Raw genomic sequence first — 21,356 nt, forward strand, 5'->3', positions numbered from 1 at the left:
AACTACACTAAACAAACAAAAAAATTAAAATTAATATAATCGATTTTCCAGTAATAAAAAAAAAAAAATTCTACTTCAGTCATTCTTTCAATCTCCTGCTTTATGTTAGAGCCTTCTCTTAACTACCTTGACAGTCAAGTATTGCAATACTTGGAATATGGTTTTCTCACCAAAACAAGTTACTGAAGCAGGGTTCAAAACTAGGAATTGAAAGTAATTGTTTATACAACAATAGAAATGAAATCACAGAATTTATTGTTAGATTTAATATAAATTCAGTAATGACATAGATGGTGGGATTGAGTACATCTTCAGCAAGTTTGCTGATGACACTAAGGTGAGTGGTGCAGTTGATTCACTGCAGGGAAGAGGTTTTATCCAGAAGGACCTTGGCAGGCTCGAGGAGTGGGCGTATGTGAGCCTCATAAAATTCAACAAGGCCAAGAGCAAGGTCCTGCATCTGAGTCAGAGCAATCCCCCATATCAGTACAGACTGGGGGATGACTGGACTGAGAACAGCCCTGCAGAGAAGGACTTGAGGATACTCGTGGATGAAAAATTGGATATGAGCTGACAACATGTGCTTTCAGCCCCCAAAGCCAACTGTATCCTGGCCTACTTAACAAGAAGTGTGGCCAGCAGGTCAAGGAAGTTGATTCTGCTCCTCTATTTCACTCTCATAAGATTCCACCTGGATTACTGCATTCAGTTTTGGGGTCCCAACACAAGAAAGGCATGGACCTGCCAGAGTGGTCCAGAGGAAGGCCATGAAAATGGTCAGAGGGCTAGAACACCTCTCCTATAAGAAGAGCCGAGAGAGTTGGGGTTGTTCAGCCTGGAGAAGAGAAGGTTTCAGGGAGACCCTATTGTGGCCTTTCAATACTTACAAGGACACAAAATACAAACAAAGATGGATATATATATATATATATATATTTTTTTTTTTTCCCCCAGGGCCTTTAGTGACAGGACAAAGGGTAATATTTTTAAAGTGGAAGAGGTTAGATTTAGATGTCCCACCCCTGGAAGTGTTTAATGTCAGGTTGTACGGAGCATTGAACAACCTGACTTAGTAAAAGTAGTCCCTGCAAATTGGAGGGAGATTGGGGTAGATGCTCTTTAAAGGTCCCTTCCAGCCCAAATTATGTTACGATTCTCTGATATTGCAGAGATGTGATTGAGGAAAACATTGCTTGAAGTACCTCTTCAAATAAAGAAACTCTTTGCTTAATCTTAGAGATGAGGGTAAATAAGCTGGAGCTTTTTTTAGGGGGGAATGGAGGCTAGAAAGAAGGAAATAAGTGAGTAGGGAAATAATTTCTTTTAAAAAAAATTATTTTCTGCAATCTTTAAGCTTAAAAACATAGTGTGACAAGGGTCATTATAGACTATATATATTTTAGAATTTAGTTTCTCTACTAAAGGATAATTGTACAATAATTTATAGAAAAAACCCTAATTATATTACTGGGAACTGGGAAAAAAATGTTTCTCAGAGTTAATTTGCTGTGCTTTAAAAAAACATTATTCATACTCTTTGTTTTAGTATACTATTATTTTGCTCATAAAGAGTATAGTTCACTGAGGTTCACAGTGGTATAAAAGACCTAAACATGCTTTATCTGTTTGTGATTGTTGATTTTTGCTTGAAGTTAGTAAAGGCTTTTGATATATTTTATGGGTTCTTGCTGTAAAATAGTACTAAAAGTAATAGTAGATATAAATAATAGTACTCATTAAGTCTAGAAACTTCATTATACAGTGTGACTCATCTATGACCATTACATTGCAAGGCAGCAATAATATTTTTCTAATGCTATATCTGCTCCATTTTTTAAATGTCTCTTACACATGATATTATCTAGGCAAAATATGACTAGAGGCAAAATGGTTAGGCTTTAAGACATTTTCTTGATCCTCAGCTCAATAGTATGCCAGCCTTAATATAAAATACACTAGCCTGAATATATACTACACTGCTGTAATTATATTAAGTGCTACGGGTACAAAGGGACTTCAGCAGCTGGATACTTGAAAATATTGGGAAACTCTAGTCACTCCCTTCACATTGCCTATAGGGATATTTAAATCCTTGTTACTAAAAGATTAGCCCTTTACAGGTAACCTTTTGGTAGCTAGATGTAATAGCGTTAATACTTTTTTATATTTTGTGGAGTAAGGTTTCCAATTTTCATTTTAGTAAAAAATTCCATCTCTGTAAATATCACAGAGTTTTACAGAGGTAAAAAATCCCCACCTTTTAACCTAGAAAATTAGCGATACCTTTAACGCTGATTATTTACTCTACTGCTCCTGCTCACAAACTCAAATAACACTTCTCACAGAAAACTGCAACCAAAATAGGTAATGGCCAGAATGGTATCAGAAAACCTGTGACTACAACCCTATGCTTTCTACTGTTGTATTAGAAAGGTGAAATGGTCCTTAAAGTGTCAATGATTAAAAGATTTGTTAGCCATAGCCTTTATATAATCCTACTGAGGCTAGGGATAAAGGAAAATGTTTGAAGTTTCTTGTTATGTAGTCCCTAATAAATATGGGTTTTGAAGTAAGGAAACAAGTAACAGAAAAGGTATATAAGACTAATATTGTATTAAATATATTAAAGATATTTTTAGATGGAAATTTATCTGAATTTATAATGTGATTGTAAGATTTTTCTCTTAATGGTGTGTGACTGATAGTTAACAATGTATGTATCATGGTTATAAGGTATTTTAGCTATTTGAACCTTCTCATCTTTCTATTTTTATTTCTTTTATTTCTACTTGAACTAATCAGTTAACTGGTAGACTATTTTTCTAGAATATACAACACATTTCACAGAGAAGTATATAAATACATGAAATTTCAAGACACACTCTACAGTCAAGAAAAGACTGCAAAATTTAAAGGCTGTATTCTTTGTTCTTCACCATAAGAGGTAACTGTACTGAAGAACACTCAAGAACATGATTGACTTAAAGCACTTTTTAAAGATAATAATACTCTTACACACTGTCCTATATAAAATATATTTAAGTATATATGTGTAAATGCTTTCCAGAATCAGAGCTTTAGGTTTATTGTTTTGTGGTACCCTATACCTACACAGCCAGAGGTAATATAAATCGGTGTTGCAGACTAAACTCTCAGAAGATTTTCCCATACATTTCCAATGAAAGGATCAACTGAAGAAAAATAATCTTGTGACATTGACATAACGATTGCTGAAGATTTCAGCATCTACAGGATTTTGCTGTTTTACTGGGTTTTAATATAATGACTACCTTTGATTTTGAAAGATGAAGAAATCAGTTTTAACAGTGTAGTCAAAACGTGTATTATGTGTAAAATACTCTATCAGCCATCAGAATGATATCTTAATGATAACTTCCTTAGATTGGGAGGATACTTTTCATAGTCATTACATTCAATAGATGTATTACTGATAATTAGGAGTATTAAAACAGTAAGGCTTATTCACTGAAGTATCTTTATTTTTTCATTATCAGATGTGAAGCAAGGGAATGGACAAAGGTTCTGTCTTCACAAAAGACATTTGTGTTCTTTATTCATTTTTTCCCCCTTTCATTATAATTTTGAGTTTTTATGTGGGCTATGATTGCTCTGCCAGTTTCTACTCCTTTCAAGTCTATAATATTCAGGTAATATAAGAAATACTAGATGTTATACTTAATTTTGCTTTTTATTTTTCTTCCAGGTGCTGGATTAAATAATGGCCAGTGGCATTCTTTATCCTTCTCTGTCAAAAGGAATCATATCAGTATAACAGTGGACAACAATGTGACCTCATCTACTCAGGCCTCCATACCTCTGCAGATTTATTCAGGAGATGTTTTCTACTTTGGAGGTGAAATATGTTGTTTATTTATTCTGGTAATATCCCAAAGTTAAACTTCTATTTTTCCTGACATAGCTAATCAAATAATGAGAATTATTTGACTTGCCTCAAGTCTTCTTTGTCTAGCTTGGATATCTCTCAAAGGATCTGGTTGTCAGGGGCTGCTGTGATATTTTTGAGTTTCTGTTTCCTTAAAATTTTATAATGTTGGGTAAAATAAGTTACCACGCAGATTCCTTGGTCACTTTATAGAACATCATTTTCTGGTATCATGGTCTGATAACTGAATATAGTCTGGCTGACAATCAGACAGACACACAAAGATCCCTCTTATTGCACACTTACTGTGTTGCTAAATCTAAGAATCTTTCAATGGGATGACTTCAAGTTTTCACCTTTAGTGAATGCTTACTTACTTGTGTGAATATCCTCTTTACATGACATACACTCTTTTCTTTTCTTTTCTTTTCTTTTCTTTTCTTTTCTTTTCTTTTCTTTTCTTTTCTTTTCTTTTCTTTTCTTTTCTTTTCTTTTCTTTTCTTTTCTTTTCTTTTCTTTTCTTTTCTTTTCTTTTCTTTTCTTTTCTTTTCTTTTCTTTTCTTTTCTCTTTTCTTTTCTTTTCTTTTCTTTTCTTTTCTTTTCTTTTCTTTTCTTTTCTTTTCTTTTCTTTTCTTTTCTTTTCTTTTCTTTTCTTTTCATTTTGGAGAATATAATTTCTGCCTAAAACCTGTATTTAGATATCTTCATTTCCCTAGGAATAGTGACAATTATCTGTCACCAAGTGATTTTGTCATTAATCACATATATTATTACTGATAGAGTTGAACAAGTTGTTATGTCTAAATCAGTTGGGAATGAACTACATAACAGTAATGTTAAACAGTATGTGAAAGCATTATTCAACACTAGCCTAATGCTTCATCTCTCAGGAACTCAGATTTTAATGACAGAACCATTTATTAATAATCCTCAGATTTCTGAGAAGGTTGAAAAATACATACAAAATTCTAAATGAGTATAAACCAAATCGTTGTCCATAGATCCCTCAAAGCAATAGGCTGTAAATAAGTTTTATGCTCACAAGCAGACTGTAAATATAGGAACCGCTACATGAACATCCATATGACTTTTTACACCTGGCATCCAGCCTCCTTTACTAAACATATCCCTTGACCTGGTTGATGACCAGAGAAAGATACAGAATATTGGCCCTGAACAGCCAGAAAACTTTCCACCCCCCCTCCCGGCTTTCTGTTTCCTTCCATGTTGCTTCAGGTTCCCACATCTCTGATCAGGTGATTCACAGCATTGCAGGGTTGGTGGCACAGGTGAACAGATCACAAGGGATGTGGACAGTTGCAAAAGGCAACATATTCAATTTAACTGTACAAGGTTATTTCTATTTCTTTTTTGTGGAGGGGGCAAATAACTCCAAGAACACTGAAATTACTAACTGCATATCCACCCTTCAGCTTCTCTGATTTCAGCTTCATAGCTGAAATCAGCAGTTTTTGCATGTTGTACAAACCTGGGGAAAACTAATAGAAGGATTCTCAGTTTAGCCTATTCTGTATTAACATTTTATATTATATACCACTGTCAAAATGCAAACAATGTGTTTCAACTTTTTTTATAAGTTTATATGAAAATTTACCATGTTTCTATATGCTGCTTGTTAAAACGTAAATATTAGCCTTTCAGAAGAGGTAGCCTGAGAACGTGGTAGTTAGTTTCCTTCTTTTAATGAATACAAATTATGCAAGATATCTGTATGCTTATTTGAGAAAATGTGTAATAAACTTGAAAATACTTAAGCGTTACGTCAGCAGAATTTCTAGTCATGCTATCATAAAAGATAAACTGCCTATCTCAGTTCCTGGAATAATAAACTATTGCAACTATAAGGGCAAAAAAAAGATTATTTAATATTGCAATAAGAACATAGGGTAAATTTCATTATTAAAATTTTTCTTCCTATCTTTAATATCCAGACCACAGTTATAAGGAAACCCAATGTCACTAATATTGCCAATGTTTTTTCCCTAACAGAACTAGAAGACAACTTTTAAAAGATAGACATCAAGAAAAAAAATCTGAGACACAGTTTTGTGAAATACCTGAGTGTAAAAAATACAAACTTTTTCTGCCTTCTTTGGTGCTGGTGTTTTTTTGGGTTTTTTTGAGTTGTTGGGTGTTTATTTTAATGAACACCATTGGAAGAATCTCATTCTCACATGAGTGTCAGATTTTTCACCAGAAATGACAGAATTAATTTTAACATTTTACTGTAGAATGCTGTGAAGAATGTAGTTGGACTTCTAATTGGTTTGTGTTACTGCGTGTGGTGCTGTTATATTACATGTATAGGTGCGCTTCTATTTAAACTTTTGCAAGTCCATGGATTTGTTGTTCTTAAAGCAATATACCAGTTAGATAATAAACATTTTCTTTAGAAAGGTAGCAATAGTTTTGAACAGTTTGGTTCCTCACAAGAATTAAACACACTGAGAATTTATTCACTTATTTCATTTCACTTTCTATTGTATATTTCTCAAAAAAAAAAAATAATACTATTTATGTTGTTATACATTCGGTTGAATCAATTTACTAGTTTCCACTGTTATTTTGCTTTTCTGTATAGTAAACCTCTGCACTGTCTTTACAGGACTTCAGAAAGTACCCATTAGCCCTGTGGAATAGAGCAGTGTCTTACAAGTCATTACTTCCTAATATCATGAACCGGAAGATCTTTGAATGCTGTGAACCAGAATGCAAATTGCTTGACTAAAATCAAAGAATGGCCCTTGTGTGCCATTCCAGAGCAATATTATCCTTTGGAAGAAAGCCAAAGAAAAAAAAAAAAAAAAACAAAACAAAACATATTTTGTCATGCAATGTTCAGCTGCTGGTGGGAAAAAACGCTCAATGGACATGACAAATCAAATCAGAATCAAAGAAATTTATTGATTTATTAACATTTAAATAATTAGCAGTGAACAAGACATTTCAGAATCAGTAACAAAATAGACAAAATACAATATCAGACACTTACAGAACATTATTCATAGGCTGGGTAGGACACCCAGACATTGTCTAGTCCAGCCCTCTGTTCTAAACAATTCTGATTGGATCACGATGTATAGGGCTGTGACCACTCAAATCTTGAACAGCTCCAAGGATGGAATTTTCATAACTCTTCTGGGCAAACTATCCTCATATTCATCACTCTCATGGTGAAAACACTTGTTGCTAATGCCTGATCCAAATTTGCCATTTTTTTTTAATTTTGTCCTTTGCCTCTTCTACCACCACTGTCCACTTCACCTTCTCTGTATCATTTTATCAGCTAGCTTTACCTTCTCAAGACTGAACAGACCCAGCTCTCTCAGTCCTTTCTCATAGACCTTGTGCATTCAGCTCCCTGACCATCCTGGAGGCCTCCACTGGACTGACTCCAAGATATTGATGTCTCTCCGTTACTGGGGAGTCCAGAACTTCAGCACTCCGAGTGTGGCCTCACAAGTGCCACACAGAAGGAAGGACCACTTCCCCAGATCTACTGGCTGTGCTCTTGATAATGCAGCCCAGAATGTCACTGGCCTTCTGTACTGCAAGTTCACATTCCTGGCTCATGTCCACCTGTTGGCCACCATAGCCTTTTGGTATGAATCCAGGCAGCTATCCTCCAGATTGGATAGTTGTGTAGACTTGTTCCCTCTCAGATCAAAGACCTTGAACTTGTTCTTACTGACTTCACGGTATTTCTGTCAGCTTATTTCTCCAGCTTCCCAGGTCCCCCTGAGTTGCAGCCCTGCCCTCGGATATTTGATCCCTGCCCCTAGTTTGGTATTAGTCACAGGCTTGCTGAAAGCACACTGTCCCATCACACGGGTCATTAATGAAAGCATTAAACACATAGCTCTTAGTATTGATCTCTGAAGAGCCCTCTGTTCACTAACCATCAGCTGGACTTTTCATCATCAATTGTCCACTTATCCCACCCATATCTCATCAATCTGGTGACAAGGAGGCTATAGAAAACTGTGAGGGGCTTTGTTAAAGCCAAGGTATGAATACTCACTGCTCTCCCTTTGTCCACAGTGTCCATCACCTCAGCAAAGAAAACAAAGAGCTTGGTCAGGCATGTTTTAGCCCTGAAGCTAAAGTTACCCAGTTACCTTCTTGTCCTTCATATGTTTAGAAATGGCTTCTAAGAGGATTTGCTCCATGAACTTGCCAGGGACTGCGGTAAGACTGACTGGCCTCTAGTTTCCTGTGCCCTCTTTCTTGCCTTTCTTGAAGATGGGTATAACATCCTCCCTATTAAGTCATCAAGAAACTCATCAAATTGGCAATTTTAATTGATTATTAGAATGATAATGGCTTCACAATGACAATGGCAATTGTTGCAATGACACTGGCCATCTCTTGCAGCACCCTCAGGTGCCCCTTGGACTCTTTCTTCCTTTATTGTGGGTACTGCTTACCTTCTTCATAGTCTGCCAGGACATGGGAAACCTAACAATTAGTTTTACCAGTGAAGAAAAGAAAAAACACCTTGCACAAATCAGTTCTTCCTAAGACCCTTGTCACTAAGTCCCCTGCCCCATGGAGTAGTGCACCCATAATCTCCTTAGCTTTTCTTTTGCTGCTGTTGTACCTATAGAAACCTTTTTGTTGTATTTCACCTTCCTTGACAGTTTTAACTCCACCTGAAGTCTGGATTTCCTAATTGCATTCTTAGATATACAAGTAATATCTTTGTATTGCCCTCCAAATTGCATGTCCATTTCCACCTTTTGTGCACTTTCTTTTTGTGTTTGCACTCACTCAGGAACTCTATGTTTAAGTTTTCAGGCCTTCTGACACACTTTCTTGACTATTTTGGTATTGGTCTGGACTTTTCTTATGCGTCAAAGAGATTTTTGTTGAAAAATATCCAACTCTTTTGCTCTCCAAGGCAGTTTCCAACAGGATCCTCAAAACAGGCCCTGAAGAGACCAACACTGACTTTTCTGGAGTCCATGATTGTAATTCCATTTTTTCCTTGTTCTCTTCTCTGTGGATCACAAAATTCACAGTCTTGTGTTTGCTGCCCTTGACCTTCACATTTTCAACGATCTCTTCCTTGTCTACAGATAGCAGGTCCAACAGAGAATCTCCCCTAGTTGAATCATTAATGACCTCCATTAAGAAATTGTCTTCAGTACTTTCCAGAATCTTCTGGAGAGCTTGATAAATTAAAACCACTTCTTAGAAACTAACTTTTGATTAATTGGACTTCAGTTGTGACTTAAAACTTGTCCAAATCATGTGCACATTGCATTGTAACCTAACATTTTATGACTAAAGTCAGTCAGTCAATCTGTTCACATCTTGTTTCCACTCATTGCTTTGGAACGGCTGCTTGGGTTATCCTTTACCCAAATTTTTAGTGATGCTTCTGCATATGCTTTAAATACATTAAGACTGCACATAATTATTTCTTTACAGTTGCTTCACCGCTCCTAATGAGAAGAGCTTCTGGCTAAATTCTTCTACCCATAAAGTTTACAACACCTGGAGATTTTGAAAGTTCAGTCTAATTTTGGAATATATAAATTTTTCAATATTTTTTTCAGCTCCAGGTTTTATGCTTCTTTCAGGCTGCCCTAGCAGTGGAAATATTTCTGAATGTAATACCTCATTTGGTGGCTTTCAAGGATGCATGCGACTCATTTCTATTGGTAACAAAGCAGTGGATATGATCTCAGTTCAGCAAAATCTTTTTGGCAATTTCAGTGATCTTCAGATAGATTTATGTGGCATAATAGACAGGTAAGAAAATAATATTTACTCATTTATTTGCTCATTTGAATGTTTTGTTTCCAATACTGACTTGATGACAAAGAACAGAACACTTAGCAAATGACATGCTTCTTCTTTTGTGACAACTCAAAACTCCAGAATAAACACAGTATACACAGCACAAGAATTAGATTTCCATGCACTGCAAATAAAATCCAAGTAATTTTGGTTAAAATTATTTGACATTTCTGACTACTTTTAAATATTTTATTTTTTTTTCAAATAAAACTATATATAAAATCCACCTCCTGTGACTTGTAGTCCCATTCACCCTTTGAAATGCTACATCCTTTATAAGTTGTTACTGCTTCTTGTATTCTATCAATCCAGAAACACAGTAGATAGTACTCAGCACAGTGAGTAAGCAATCATTCCTAGGCTGTGGTCACAACTAATATCATAACTTGCAATAGATAGAATTAGCATTTATCTGAGACTGACTAGTTGGAGTGGCTCCCTCTGCAGGGAGGAAAAACTATATACCTTTCCTGAGACATCAAAATGTTTGATGGACAGATGTTGTTGGAATTCATTGAGAAGGCAGAGAATGAGCCAAAAGGAGTGTTGTAGAATGACAGAGGCTGCTGAGAAGAAAGGGAGAGACACACAAATGGTAAATGGAAGAAAAAGGTTTCTGCTGTAGACTCTGGAGAATGAAGTCACAGGCATCTGTGCAAAGTCTGATTAAATCCAGAAATGATTGCCTTGGACTAAGCTGAAAACTGTACCGAAATGACACAACAGGCAGGGTAAAATTTTGCTTGGAAACACTTCTCCCCCACCCCCTAAATTTCTAGTCCTCAACAGTTGCCTTTTGATCTAAAAAAGTCTGGCCTTTGAATTATAAGACATTAAAAAATTGCTCTCTTTGGAGAAAACATCGTAAGCAGAAATCTGCTTCAAGACCATAGCCAATTTCAGGTTCAGTCACACTGACATATTTCAGTGACCTGCCTTCCATTCACAGAGATAACACAGTATACTTCTATCCAGGTTATTATTTTGAAGAAAGTCATAGCGTCTTGTAGATCAAAGACAAAAATAATACTAGATCTTTACTTAATTCTTCATAAAAGGTTACAGAAAGAAACCTCCAAAAGGAGGCTAAATCTGCTTACAACATGATCCTTTCAATCAGGTTGCAATGTATATTCTCACTAATCTTTCTACATCTATCATGTCTTAAGAACATACAGGGTTGCATATATATTATTCTTTGTGCTAATCTATCCCTTACTGAATTAATCCTGACTTTGCAGTAGGCATTAAGTGTGATAAAAGTGTGACAAAACAGGGTTTGGACTCAGTCAAAACTTTAGCTCATAACTTGTCAGGGACTTGTATTTGGAATGCAGCATGCGTGTCAGTTTCTCTTTAGCTTTCTCACACCCTACTGCTTTTGACTCATTTTCTCACTTTCCAAACTTCTTTCACTGTCCCCTTCATCTGCTCTCTGAATAGACCTCATAAAACTTCCTTCCAGCTTCTAAAGCACTGTATCACTGCTGGTTTTTAAACTCTGGAATGGAACTTATTCCATTTCTATTACAATGCTTGCTTTTTTTATTGTAGTAAGAAGGTAGAATCAAGAACAGAACCAGATCAAAATATACAAAATACTCTGCATATCACTTTAGTAAAACACATTAAAGGACATCTAAGCAAGATTATGAGTGGAAAACATCACCAAATTTGTTCAAAATATAATGCCATTTTGTGTCTCTGATTTTCCATGGATTTTTCAATATATGGTCTAACTGGGTACCTCTCAAAATGCATATTTCAGAGCTGTGATTTAGGAACCATCTCTTCCTCCATGAACACAGAGATGTTTTACCTAAATTTTTAAAGCATAATAGTACATTTTTACATGTAGTGATTCCACTTCCTTTCAGCTTTTCAATGGGTATAGTATGTAAGTGTGTACATGTGGGTTTTAAAAAATAAATTTCTGTGTATAAGTATGTACAAAGTCACTCTGTGAATCTCAGAATATAGAAATCCAGTATTATTTGCAGTATTCCAGATGTCATAAAATTTGTCTTTTATTCATTGCAAGGTCAGTTTATTCAGAACTGCACTCTACCTTTTTGTTTGTTTGGTTGGTTGGTTTTTGTTTTCTTTTGCCTTTAAGCACTGCATCAAAGGAGTTAGGTTTATATAAAGCCTTTCCTCATATTTTTATCTTGATGATTTTTTATAGCATATGAAGATAGTTACCATCTTTGTTTTAGGTTAATACCACTACCACCTGTTGTTTTGTTTGCTTGTTTTTTTCAGTATAGACTTGTGTAAGCTACTTAGCTCCCCAGCCATAGTATTTTTTCAAAGTGTTTTTATTACTTTCTGACATCGTATTAATTTTTTTTAGTTAATGTTACTCTCATAGTTCATCAAAATTATGTGTTATTTACCATGATAAATGATATCAAAGAAAGAACAAAAGTCTTTATGGAAGTTTTTTGATTGGGTGGTTTTCTTTTTTCTCTAAAATTTCTTCATTTTAATACATATCTTCTTATATCTTGAGAACTGCAACTTTCTTGCACTAGCTTTGCTAGGTTTAATTTTCAGCTTTCAGCATGCTTAGCATATGTCTTCCTAACTTATCAAAATAGAAATTTAATCCACATATTTTCATCAATTTCATTACACTCATTATCTTTTATTTCAAAACTGACTGCTTTTAAAAAGCATTCCTGGTCTTATGCTAGTGGCTCCAGGGGCTGTTTCTTTCCAGTTTCCTTACACAGTCTCATACCATTTGATATCTGCAGCTTATCATATGGAACAAAATTCATGATTCTCTTTATTAAACTAATTCTGCATCTCACCCTGAATCCCAAAAGATAAGGTACATTCTTCTTTGCCAACACTGAAATTGCTTACACGTATTAAACAGTTTCTAATAGTAGCTTGTTTATCTTGTGCACTGTAACATTTGTGAAATTTTTTTTTTTTTGCTATAATAATTTCTATTTCTCTTTGATTGCTTTAAGCTAAAGTAATCAGCATTTTTGACATTGTGTTCCTGATGGCAGATATCACCGTGTTGTGATTTAACCCCAGCCAGTAATTAAGTGCCACACAGCCACTCGCTCACTCCCACCTCACCCAGAAAGATGGGAAGAAAAATTGGAAAGGAATGTAAAGCTCAAGGGTTGAGATAAGAACAATATAAAAATTGAAATAAAATAAAAAATAAAGAACAATAATAATAATAACAATAACAGTTATAACGAAAAGGAGGGAGAGGGGGAGAGAAATGAAATCCAAAGGGAAGGGAGAAAAGAAGTGATGCACAATACAATTGCTCAGCACCTACTGACTGATGCCCATCCTGTCCCTCAGAAATGATCAGCAGGCCTTGGACAAACCACCCCACCCACCTCACCCTTCCCCAAGTTTATATACGAAGCATGACACCCCATGGTATGGAATACCTCCTCAGCTAGATTGGATGACCTGTCCTGGCTGTGCCCCCTCCCAATGTCCCATGCCACTCCAGCGCTCTCACTGGCAGGGCCTGAGAAACTGAAAAGTCCTTGATTTAGTGTAAACATCACCCAGCAACAACCAAAACCATCCATGTGCTGTCAGTGTTGTTCTCACACCAAATATAAAGCACAGCAATGCACCAGCTACTGAGAAGAAAATTAACTCTGTCCCAGCTGAAACTGGACACACCTTTACAGCAGAGGGCAAACAAACCATTTGTTTGTCTCGGAGTCTTTATGGGAATCTTTGCATCTGCAATTCCAAACAGTAATGCATGACCCAAATTCTGGGGTTAATGATTTTTTTGTAGTAGAAAAAATAGACCATTAATTGTAATAGTTTTACATGTTTAAAATGAATGAATAAAAATAAGAATTACTGTTTTACATAGTGATCAGAATTGATATGCAACAGTAAATGAACTGAAAATAATTCTATTGAGTCCATTCTTTATCTCATATATATATATATTTATATACACACACAGAAATTTCACATATATATTTATCAGTTTTACAATCCTTATTGACAGATGGTTGGTTTATCATTCATCTATTCATTAGGATATAATTTATTAACCTGTTCTTTTTAAATGAAAAAATTCCCTACCATTTTCTTATTTGAAATTTTCTTACTTCAATAAAATTTCCAATTCCTCCTTTTATGTTTAAATTATTATGACTCTTTCCAGTCATATGACTCTTTTCCAGACTCTTTCTTTTCCTTCTTTATCAAAAGTATATTCATGTTCTGGATCTGTGTTCTTCTTTGAGTATTAGCTTATGATTATTATTAGCCTGCTGCCTTAGTTTTAAATCATATATATTTTCAAATGTCATACACTTAAAAACATATTACCAAGTACTATATGGTAAATGTTTAATCAGCTGGTTTTTTTCTGGTTTAAGCAAACATGGTGATGAATCCAAAAGTATTAGAAATACAAATATTTTTGTAAGAAGATTAGTTCAGAGGAAACACTATTCTAAATATTGCTTTGGGTAGGGTCAAAGCATATAGTGTAATTATTGTGTCACTTTGATGTAGCTAGGGATTAATTTTTATTATATGTTCTGAAACAGAAGAAAGATGTAAAATCTAATGTTAAAAGATTTAAATTATTGTCTAAATTATTTGCACTTCTATTAAAATTGATTCAAGCATTATCAACTTCATCTAAGCTTTTCATCTTGTGAACACTATTAGGAAGATTAATTAATACAGACAGGGAGTCAATACAAGTGGAAACCATGTAAATCACTTACAATTTTGGCATAATAATGTCTTTATCAAAAAGGAATAAGACAAGAAAAACTATGATTTAAATACATGCAAGCAGAGAAACTGTCAGAGGATGCACTGATAGTCCTGAACGGCAGTTATGTTAGAGGAGATGTATATTTATAATAACTGATGAAAAGTCATACCCATAGAAAGCAAAATTAAACATTTATCCTAAGAATTACTATGCTTATTTATAGAATTCCTTCAATATATTTAATATCAAAGTAATTGTAAACCCTGTTCATAAAGTTCATTTTTATGTTCCAGACCAGAGCTCATTGAGACATATATCATCTAGACTTACCTTATAAATACATACTGAGAGTGATATAATCAATACAAGATCACTCTTTTACTAGCAAAAATGTCAATTATTTCCTTTAAAACAAGTGACCTATATAACTTTAAGCACTTTAACTATGTTTTATTGCTTTTATTTTTTTTTTCTGCCTTTATCTGTAAACCTCTGCTTGTCCTTGTTTATTAATATGAAAGGAAGACAAAATTACCTCAGAGTCAGTAGGAGTGAATATACAAAGGCCCTGCATTATTTATAGGGTAGATCTGTGAAGTACTGGACCTACTACAATTGTAATTTAATACCCTCCTAAGATTTCTTGAATTAATTAAAAGGTATTTTAAGGTACTGTGAATATTTATGGGTCTGTTTTCTTTCTTCTGTGGTTAATATCAACAATAAAACCTTTTTGTACCTTCTGAGCTGTATCACATACACTCACTGCAAGTAGAATGTTAACTAATTTCTAAGGTGAAAAGCTAGTAAGTAATTGATTAAACCGTGCTACTCAATTTCAGTATATTTTCAGCTCTGTTTATAAAAGAAGTTAATTTTTCTTTTCTACATCTCTTGCAATCTTTTATACTTAGGTATAGGGCTGCAGTCTTAACCATTAAGCAGTTACAGCCAAATTTTCTTTGTAGTCAGCAATTGTAAATTCAGAAGGCGGCTATCAAAATTCTTCAGGTTTCTGCTTATATCACCAGAATGAAAACTGACTACTGGTAGTTGTCTCCTGTGATGGAACTGACACACTGAACATTTTACTCTTTCTAGGACAGGAAGTAACCATGCTTTTAGAAAATGAATTAGTTCTCCAGTACTATAGTTAGTTTTATTTGTTATGTGATTCTTTTTTAAAAAAAATATCTATTGGCTTTAGAAGGACGCAAAGAAATGTGTTGTGATGCTGCTTTGTTGTGACACATCTTATTGAAGATGTCCTATTGGTTGCAAAACTTGCCAGTCAATTATCAGCACTTAAATCTTCCATCAGTTTATCAATCTATAGTGAATTGCAGATAGTTAAAGTAACATTTATCATTCTTATACTTTATTTCTGTTCTCACAGGCTTATTGCATAATTAATATATTTATTATATGCAATAGGAATAGTGGGGAAGATGGAGGGAAATTATCTTAATTTTCCAGTAATTATATTGACATCTCCCAAGAGAGATTGAAGACTTCTTTGATGCTTTTATATTTCTCTCCCATGATTTTGCTTCTCTTGGTAAGTACAACTGACGTAAATGAATGGAAAAAAAGTGAAAATGTGCTTTCTTTTTCATTTTAGGTGTTTGCCCAATTACTGTGAACATGGTGGTGAGTGCTCACAATCCTGGAACAACTTCTACTGCAACTGTGTCAATACTGGTTACAAGGGAGCAACTTGCCATTATCGTAAGTCTGAGATGTTTCCTGGCTATGTTTTTATTTCTGATTGAATTTTTTCACCACAAAACCATATATTTGTACTGATAATTCATATTAAAAGATTTTTCCAGTCATGTAAATATTCATAAGTTGGTTCAAAGAAAGGCCTTGGGAATTTAAAATACATAACAGCAAAAACCTATTGAAAGTTCTCATGCTTACCTGTGGCTGTTTCACATAGTCATGGTTTAACCTCAGCTGCCAGCTAAGTACCCACAGCCACTCACTCACTTCTTCCCAGTGGCATGGGAAAAAGAATCAGATGTGTAAAAGTAAGAAAACTTGTGGTCTGAGACAGAAACAGTTCAATAGGTAAAGCTAAAGCCATGCATGCAAGCAAAGCAAAACAAGGAGTTCATTGACTAGTCTGATCAGCCATCTCTAGGAAAGCAGGGCTCTGTCATGTGTAACCCTTACTTGGGAGGACAAACGCCACTACTACAAACATCCCCCCTTCCTTTCTTCTTCCCTCAGCTTTATATGCCGAGTATGATGTCATACGATATGGGATATCCCTTTGGTCAGTTGTGGTCAGCTGTCCCAGTTGCGTTCCCTCTAACTTCTTGTACACTCCCAACCTATTCGCAGGTGGGGCAGGGTAAGAAGCAGAAAAGGCCTTGACTTTGTTTAGACAATTTTTGCTCAGCAATATCCAAGACAACTCTGCATTATCAACACTTTCCAGCACAAATCCAAAACATAATCGCATACGAGCTACTATGAGAACAAATTATCCCAGCCAAAACCAGCAAACACATTTTTCATAATTTACACAAGATGGTCAGTAACATCCTGGTCCATCCATATACTTCCACTTTCTGGATCAGCAAATATTTTAGAAATGTGTTTAATTCATTTTTATTCATCACAACAAATATTAATTTATTTATTTATGAGACAATGAGGCTCTACTCATGTTCAAAGGTAATCACATCCTAAGCCCTAAACACATGATGTGGTTTGCTGAATCAGAAGTAGACAAGGAGAAATTAAAAAAAAAAAAAAAAAAAAAAAAAAAAAAAAAAAAGTTGAAACTAAGGTAACTAATTTCACAGGAGATGCTCCACATTTATACTGCTTTAAGCATGTTCTGGGAAGCAGAAAAAATCATTACTCTGGGCTTCATTATATACTTCTAATACCTATAAATCTTTATGAAACTTCACAGATAATTTAAGAAAATTACAAAGACTGCCCTAATGGTCAGATAAATAATTCTGTCTTTATAAATTATTCTTATAAAATCTGTACAGTCTTTGTTGGCAGATTTTCTGGAAAGGATGTATGTCTACACACCTGGATTTTCTGGAGAAATCACTGATTTTAGAAGACTGTCTATTAAATCTCAGTTGTACAGAGTCAAAAAAAGTGATGACCTTTCCAGTAATGCCTTAATTGTAAAGAACACAGTGGCATAAATAACAATTTTAAGAACATTTGTGTAACAAAGAAAGGATGCCAATAGTACAGATGCTTTTGAATACCACACTGTATAATATAGATCTATGAAAAGCCCAAAGTAAAGATGGTGATTTCATTCATTATAACTTGAAAAAGTGTGTGTTGAATCAACTGATTATGTCTATGAGGAGAGGTGAAAGTTGTGGTTTCCTAGTGTTTGGGACACTGTAAGAAATGTAATGATATGATGAGTGATTGAATTCTTAGTCGTTGTAAAAAATACATACAAAAGTCTTCCAAGATGTTTATGATTAATAACATGTAGTATCTATGGATATCAAATAAAAGACGCCTAGTAGCGGATTTTAGTTATTTTAATACTGAATTCAAATCAAGAACCTAGGATATTTTTTGGCCATATTATCACACCTGTATCATTTAAAAAAAATAAAAATCCCTTGAATTCTCAAAAAAATGTTATTCATTATAAACTTAGAAATAAGTTACTGATCTGAAAATATTAGTATACAAGCTCCCATGTTCATAGAACTATTAATGAGTAATTGAATCTCTTTTGTCATGTTTAAATTTAACTAAGTTTATTTACTGTAAGGAAACATAAAATTCCATTTGAAAATTACAAAAACTGTGCATTCTGACTATTTCATAGAGTAAACAATCTAAGTGAATATTTTTGATAGTTGTTGCCACATAATGGCAGTAACCATTAGGCAAAAAATGCAAAGATCACACTCTTGCAAAACTTATCTTCTTTCTAAAAAACAGCACCTCTTTTGGATTACTGTGCTAGTACTTTATAGCTTTTTTAAAAAAAATCCAATAAACGGAATTTTTATAGATCAAAATCTTCTAGACTGTTAATAGTTATTGTGGAGTTATGTTTTATTTGTATAGCACTCATAACTTTTTTTTTTTTTTTTTTTTTGAATCTAACAGCTCTTTTGGCAGAGTGTTTTCAAGTTTTGATAATAGCTGATAGAGCACACATTTTACTTTTGAAAAGAAAGACCAGAACAGTATGGCTGCTCAATAGCAATAGAGTGGTTAAATGAGAAGTTAGGTTAATGCGGTCTAGCTGTGACATTATCATCAGTGTTTCCTGTCTAAGTACAGAGGTAGACTCATAAGTCCTTTTTCTCATGTTTTTGATCATAAAGTCATCACAGACTTTTATTCAGGCCTTGAATGATATAAAGTATACATGAAATGGGAGTAAGAATCTGCATTTTGAGTTTGCTTGTTTAGTTCTTTTACTGGAGTCTCTGACAAGCCATTTGCCTTTCTATTTAAAAAGGGGGAAAAAAATAAGAAATATAAGAGACAAAAAATGCCAAGAGACAATCAGAACACCTAGAAACAGTGCCTACTTTCTGTTACATGAATAAAAACAACAAAAATCTGATCAGGTTGAGGGAGGTAGTGTTTGTTTTCTCAAACTCTGATTACCAGGGTGTAAGTAATACCCTTCGTATTCCCATTACTTGGCAAATTTCACAACCATTTACTCACCCACATTTCACAGTTTCCTCCATGAATTTTCCAGCCTGAAATACAGAAGAAAATGTTTGAAAATGCCCCTTGGAATCTCCCTGATAAATAAAACCCAGTATACTTTGTAAATTCAAATGAAAGTATAGTTTTGGTTATGTGATTTCTTCTATATTCCTTATCATTGAACACACACAACTTCTGTTCCCCATTCACAGGCTTCATGCACTATTTTTTTTAATTCTCTGAATAAAATGTAAATTATACCATTACATTTCTGATGGAATGTGTTCTTTTACAGCCATCTATGAGCAATCATGTGAAGCCTATAAGCACAGAGGGAACACTTCAGGCTTTTACAATATTGATTCAGATGGAAGTGGCCCCTTGGGACCATTTCTTGTATACTGTAATATGACAGGTGAGGTGATAAACTTCCTTTACTTACAGCTGGGTCTGTATGCATGCTCATTATATTGCAACATGAATTATCATGTAAGAAGCTTCTGTAGCTCTTAAGCTTAATGTATACATGCACAACAAAATGAAGGTGACTCCTTAGCTCAGAATACTGGCAGAGAAATTAGGCAGAGAAATTAAAATAATAACAGGATTCAGGCTGTGAAGCTAACACTGCATTCCTGTTGTGTTTTTCGTAAATCAGACATGTGTTCCATATGGAGACAATGTCATACCAGTTATTTTTGGGGGAGCAACTTTGTTTTCATTGAAGTTACAACCTCTTGAGAATATTTAAATAAATGAGAGATAAGTTAATGTTTTACAAGAAAATTCGCAATTTTTCCCTATAGCTTTCTGAAAAATTGCAGTTTACAACTGCTCTTTGTTATGAGGAATATAGACATTAAACTTCATTTTTCTAAGTGCAAGTACTTCTTTTGGAGAATGCAAATGCAACCAGTGGAACCCTCGCAGCTTCACCTTCAGGCACCTTGCCTCCTCTTCTGCACCCACTTCTTTGTATCTGACCATTTATATCACCATAAGTTTTAGACATGAAAGTCTGTTGTCAGTCTGCTTTTTAACAAACCAGTTGATATTTATGTATGCCTGTTTGTATATGTCCTTTCAATGAAGCTTGCGTTTAAATGTAATTTTGAAATTCATTATTGTTTTATGTGTGGCTGTTTCCTTTTTTTTTTTTTACTTACCTTCTCTTTATTTGAATTGCTTTTCTGTCAAAATGATGGAAACACTTTATTGTTTTATGTGACAAAAACATATTTTTACACAGTTAGAACTATTAAAAGACTACATGAATAAGCTGCATTTGAATTTGGTTGAGGTATGTCCTAGTCCTAAATGTTGAGAACTTGACTTAGAAATCTTATCACAAGCTTTTGATGTTGGTTTCTAAACAGTTTGTGGTCACATCTGTTTCTTGAGAAACTGACAGGACTCTCTCTGTCCATGGTGTTGGTTGATTTTCACAGCAATCTAAAGAATTCTTATTTTATGTGGTGAAATAATAGAATTATAATTTCAATCAGTCTGTGCAATTTAAGTACTCTCATCTTGTCAGCTCCTGACTTTGACTTCTACAGTGAATTGTGCTAGCTCAAGGTGGGCACACTTCAGATTGGCACAGACCCTTAAAAAGAAATATCCTAGTATCCTATGAGACTAAAAGAGACCAAAGAATCGTGGCAGAAAGATGGCAATTTTTAAAAGTGTGTATAACACTCCAGGGTACAGTGTAGTGTCTGATTTATCCTTGTGTACCCATGAACAGCTGTTAGTGTTTTCCTCAGTCACTCCTTATTCACCACATTAAGCAAACATCATTGATCAGTTCTTCTCAAGGCGGGGCCTGACAGGCTGAATCTTCTGTATTTGTTTTGTTCCCAGTTTCCTCATGACTGGTATTCCCTTTTCCCACCAGAGGCAGGGAATTCAGATGCCCACATTTCTTACAGCATTGCCCTGTCTTTGATGTTCATGGGCTCTATTTTCAGGCAGCTGGGAGAGAGATGCCTTTCCCTGGTTTTGTTCTTGGAGGTCAGTTTCGGAAGGAAAAGCCTACAGTCCACACTGCCAGTTAAGATGACCAAACTATGCAGTGACTATGCTTTTCTTTTTGTTTTTATATTTGGGAGTTTCACAATGAATATGATAGCTGACCGGTTTGCCTTAATTTTTATGTTCAGCATAGTCTTTAGATATACTTGTGTCTGTGTGTATGTGCATGTACAAAAA

General features: G+C 34.6%; 1 protein-coding gene across 1 annotated transcript in view; it reads left to right on the plus strand.

Annotated features, from left to right (window-relative positions):
- LOC121081620 (contactin-associated protein-like 4) overlaps positions 1–21,356 on the plus strand; it is a 260,711-nt gene that overhangs the window by 183,961 nt on the left and 55,394 nt on the right. Inside the window, exons 9-12 of the mRNA XM_040580814.1 lie at positions 3,725–3,874; positions 9,511–9,682; positions 16,090–16,196; positions 19,441–19,560. Coding sequence (XP_040436748.1) covers positions 3,725–3,874; positions 9,511–9,682; positions 16,090–16,196; positions 19,441–19,560 — 549 coding nt within the window. The remainder of the gene's footprint in view (positions 1–3,724; positions 3,875–9,510; positions 9,683–16,089; positions 16,197–19,440; positions 19,561–21,356) is intronic.

The sequence above is a fragment of the Falco naumanni genome, chromosome Z (assembly GCF_017639655.2).
Source record: "Falco naumanni isolate bFalNau1 chromosome Z, bFalNau1.pat, whole genome shotgun sequence".
NCBI lineage: Eukaryota > Metazoa > Chordata > Aves > Falconiformes > Falconidae > Falco > Falco naumanni.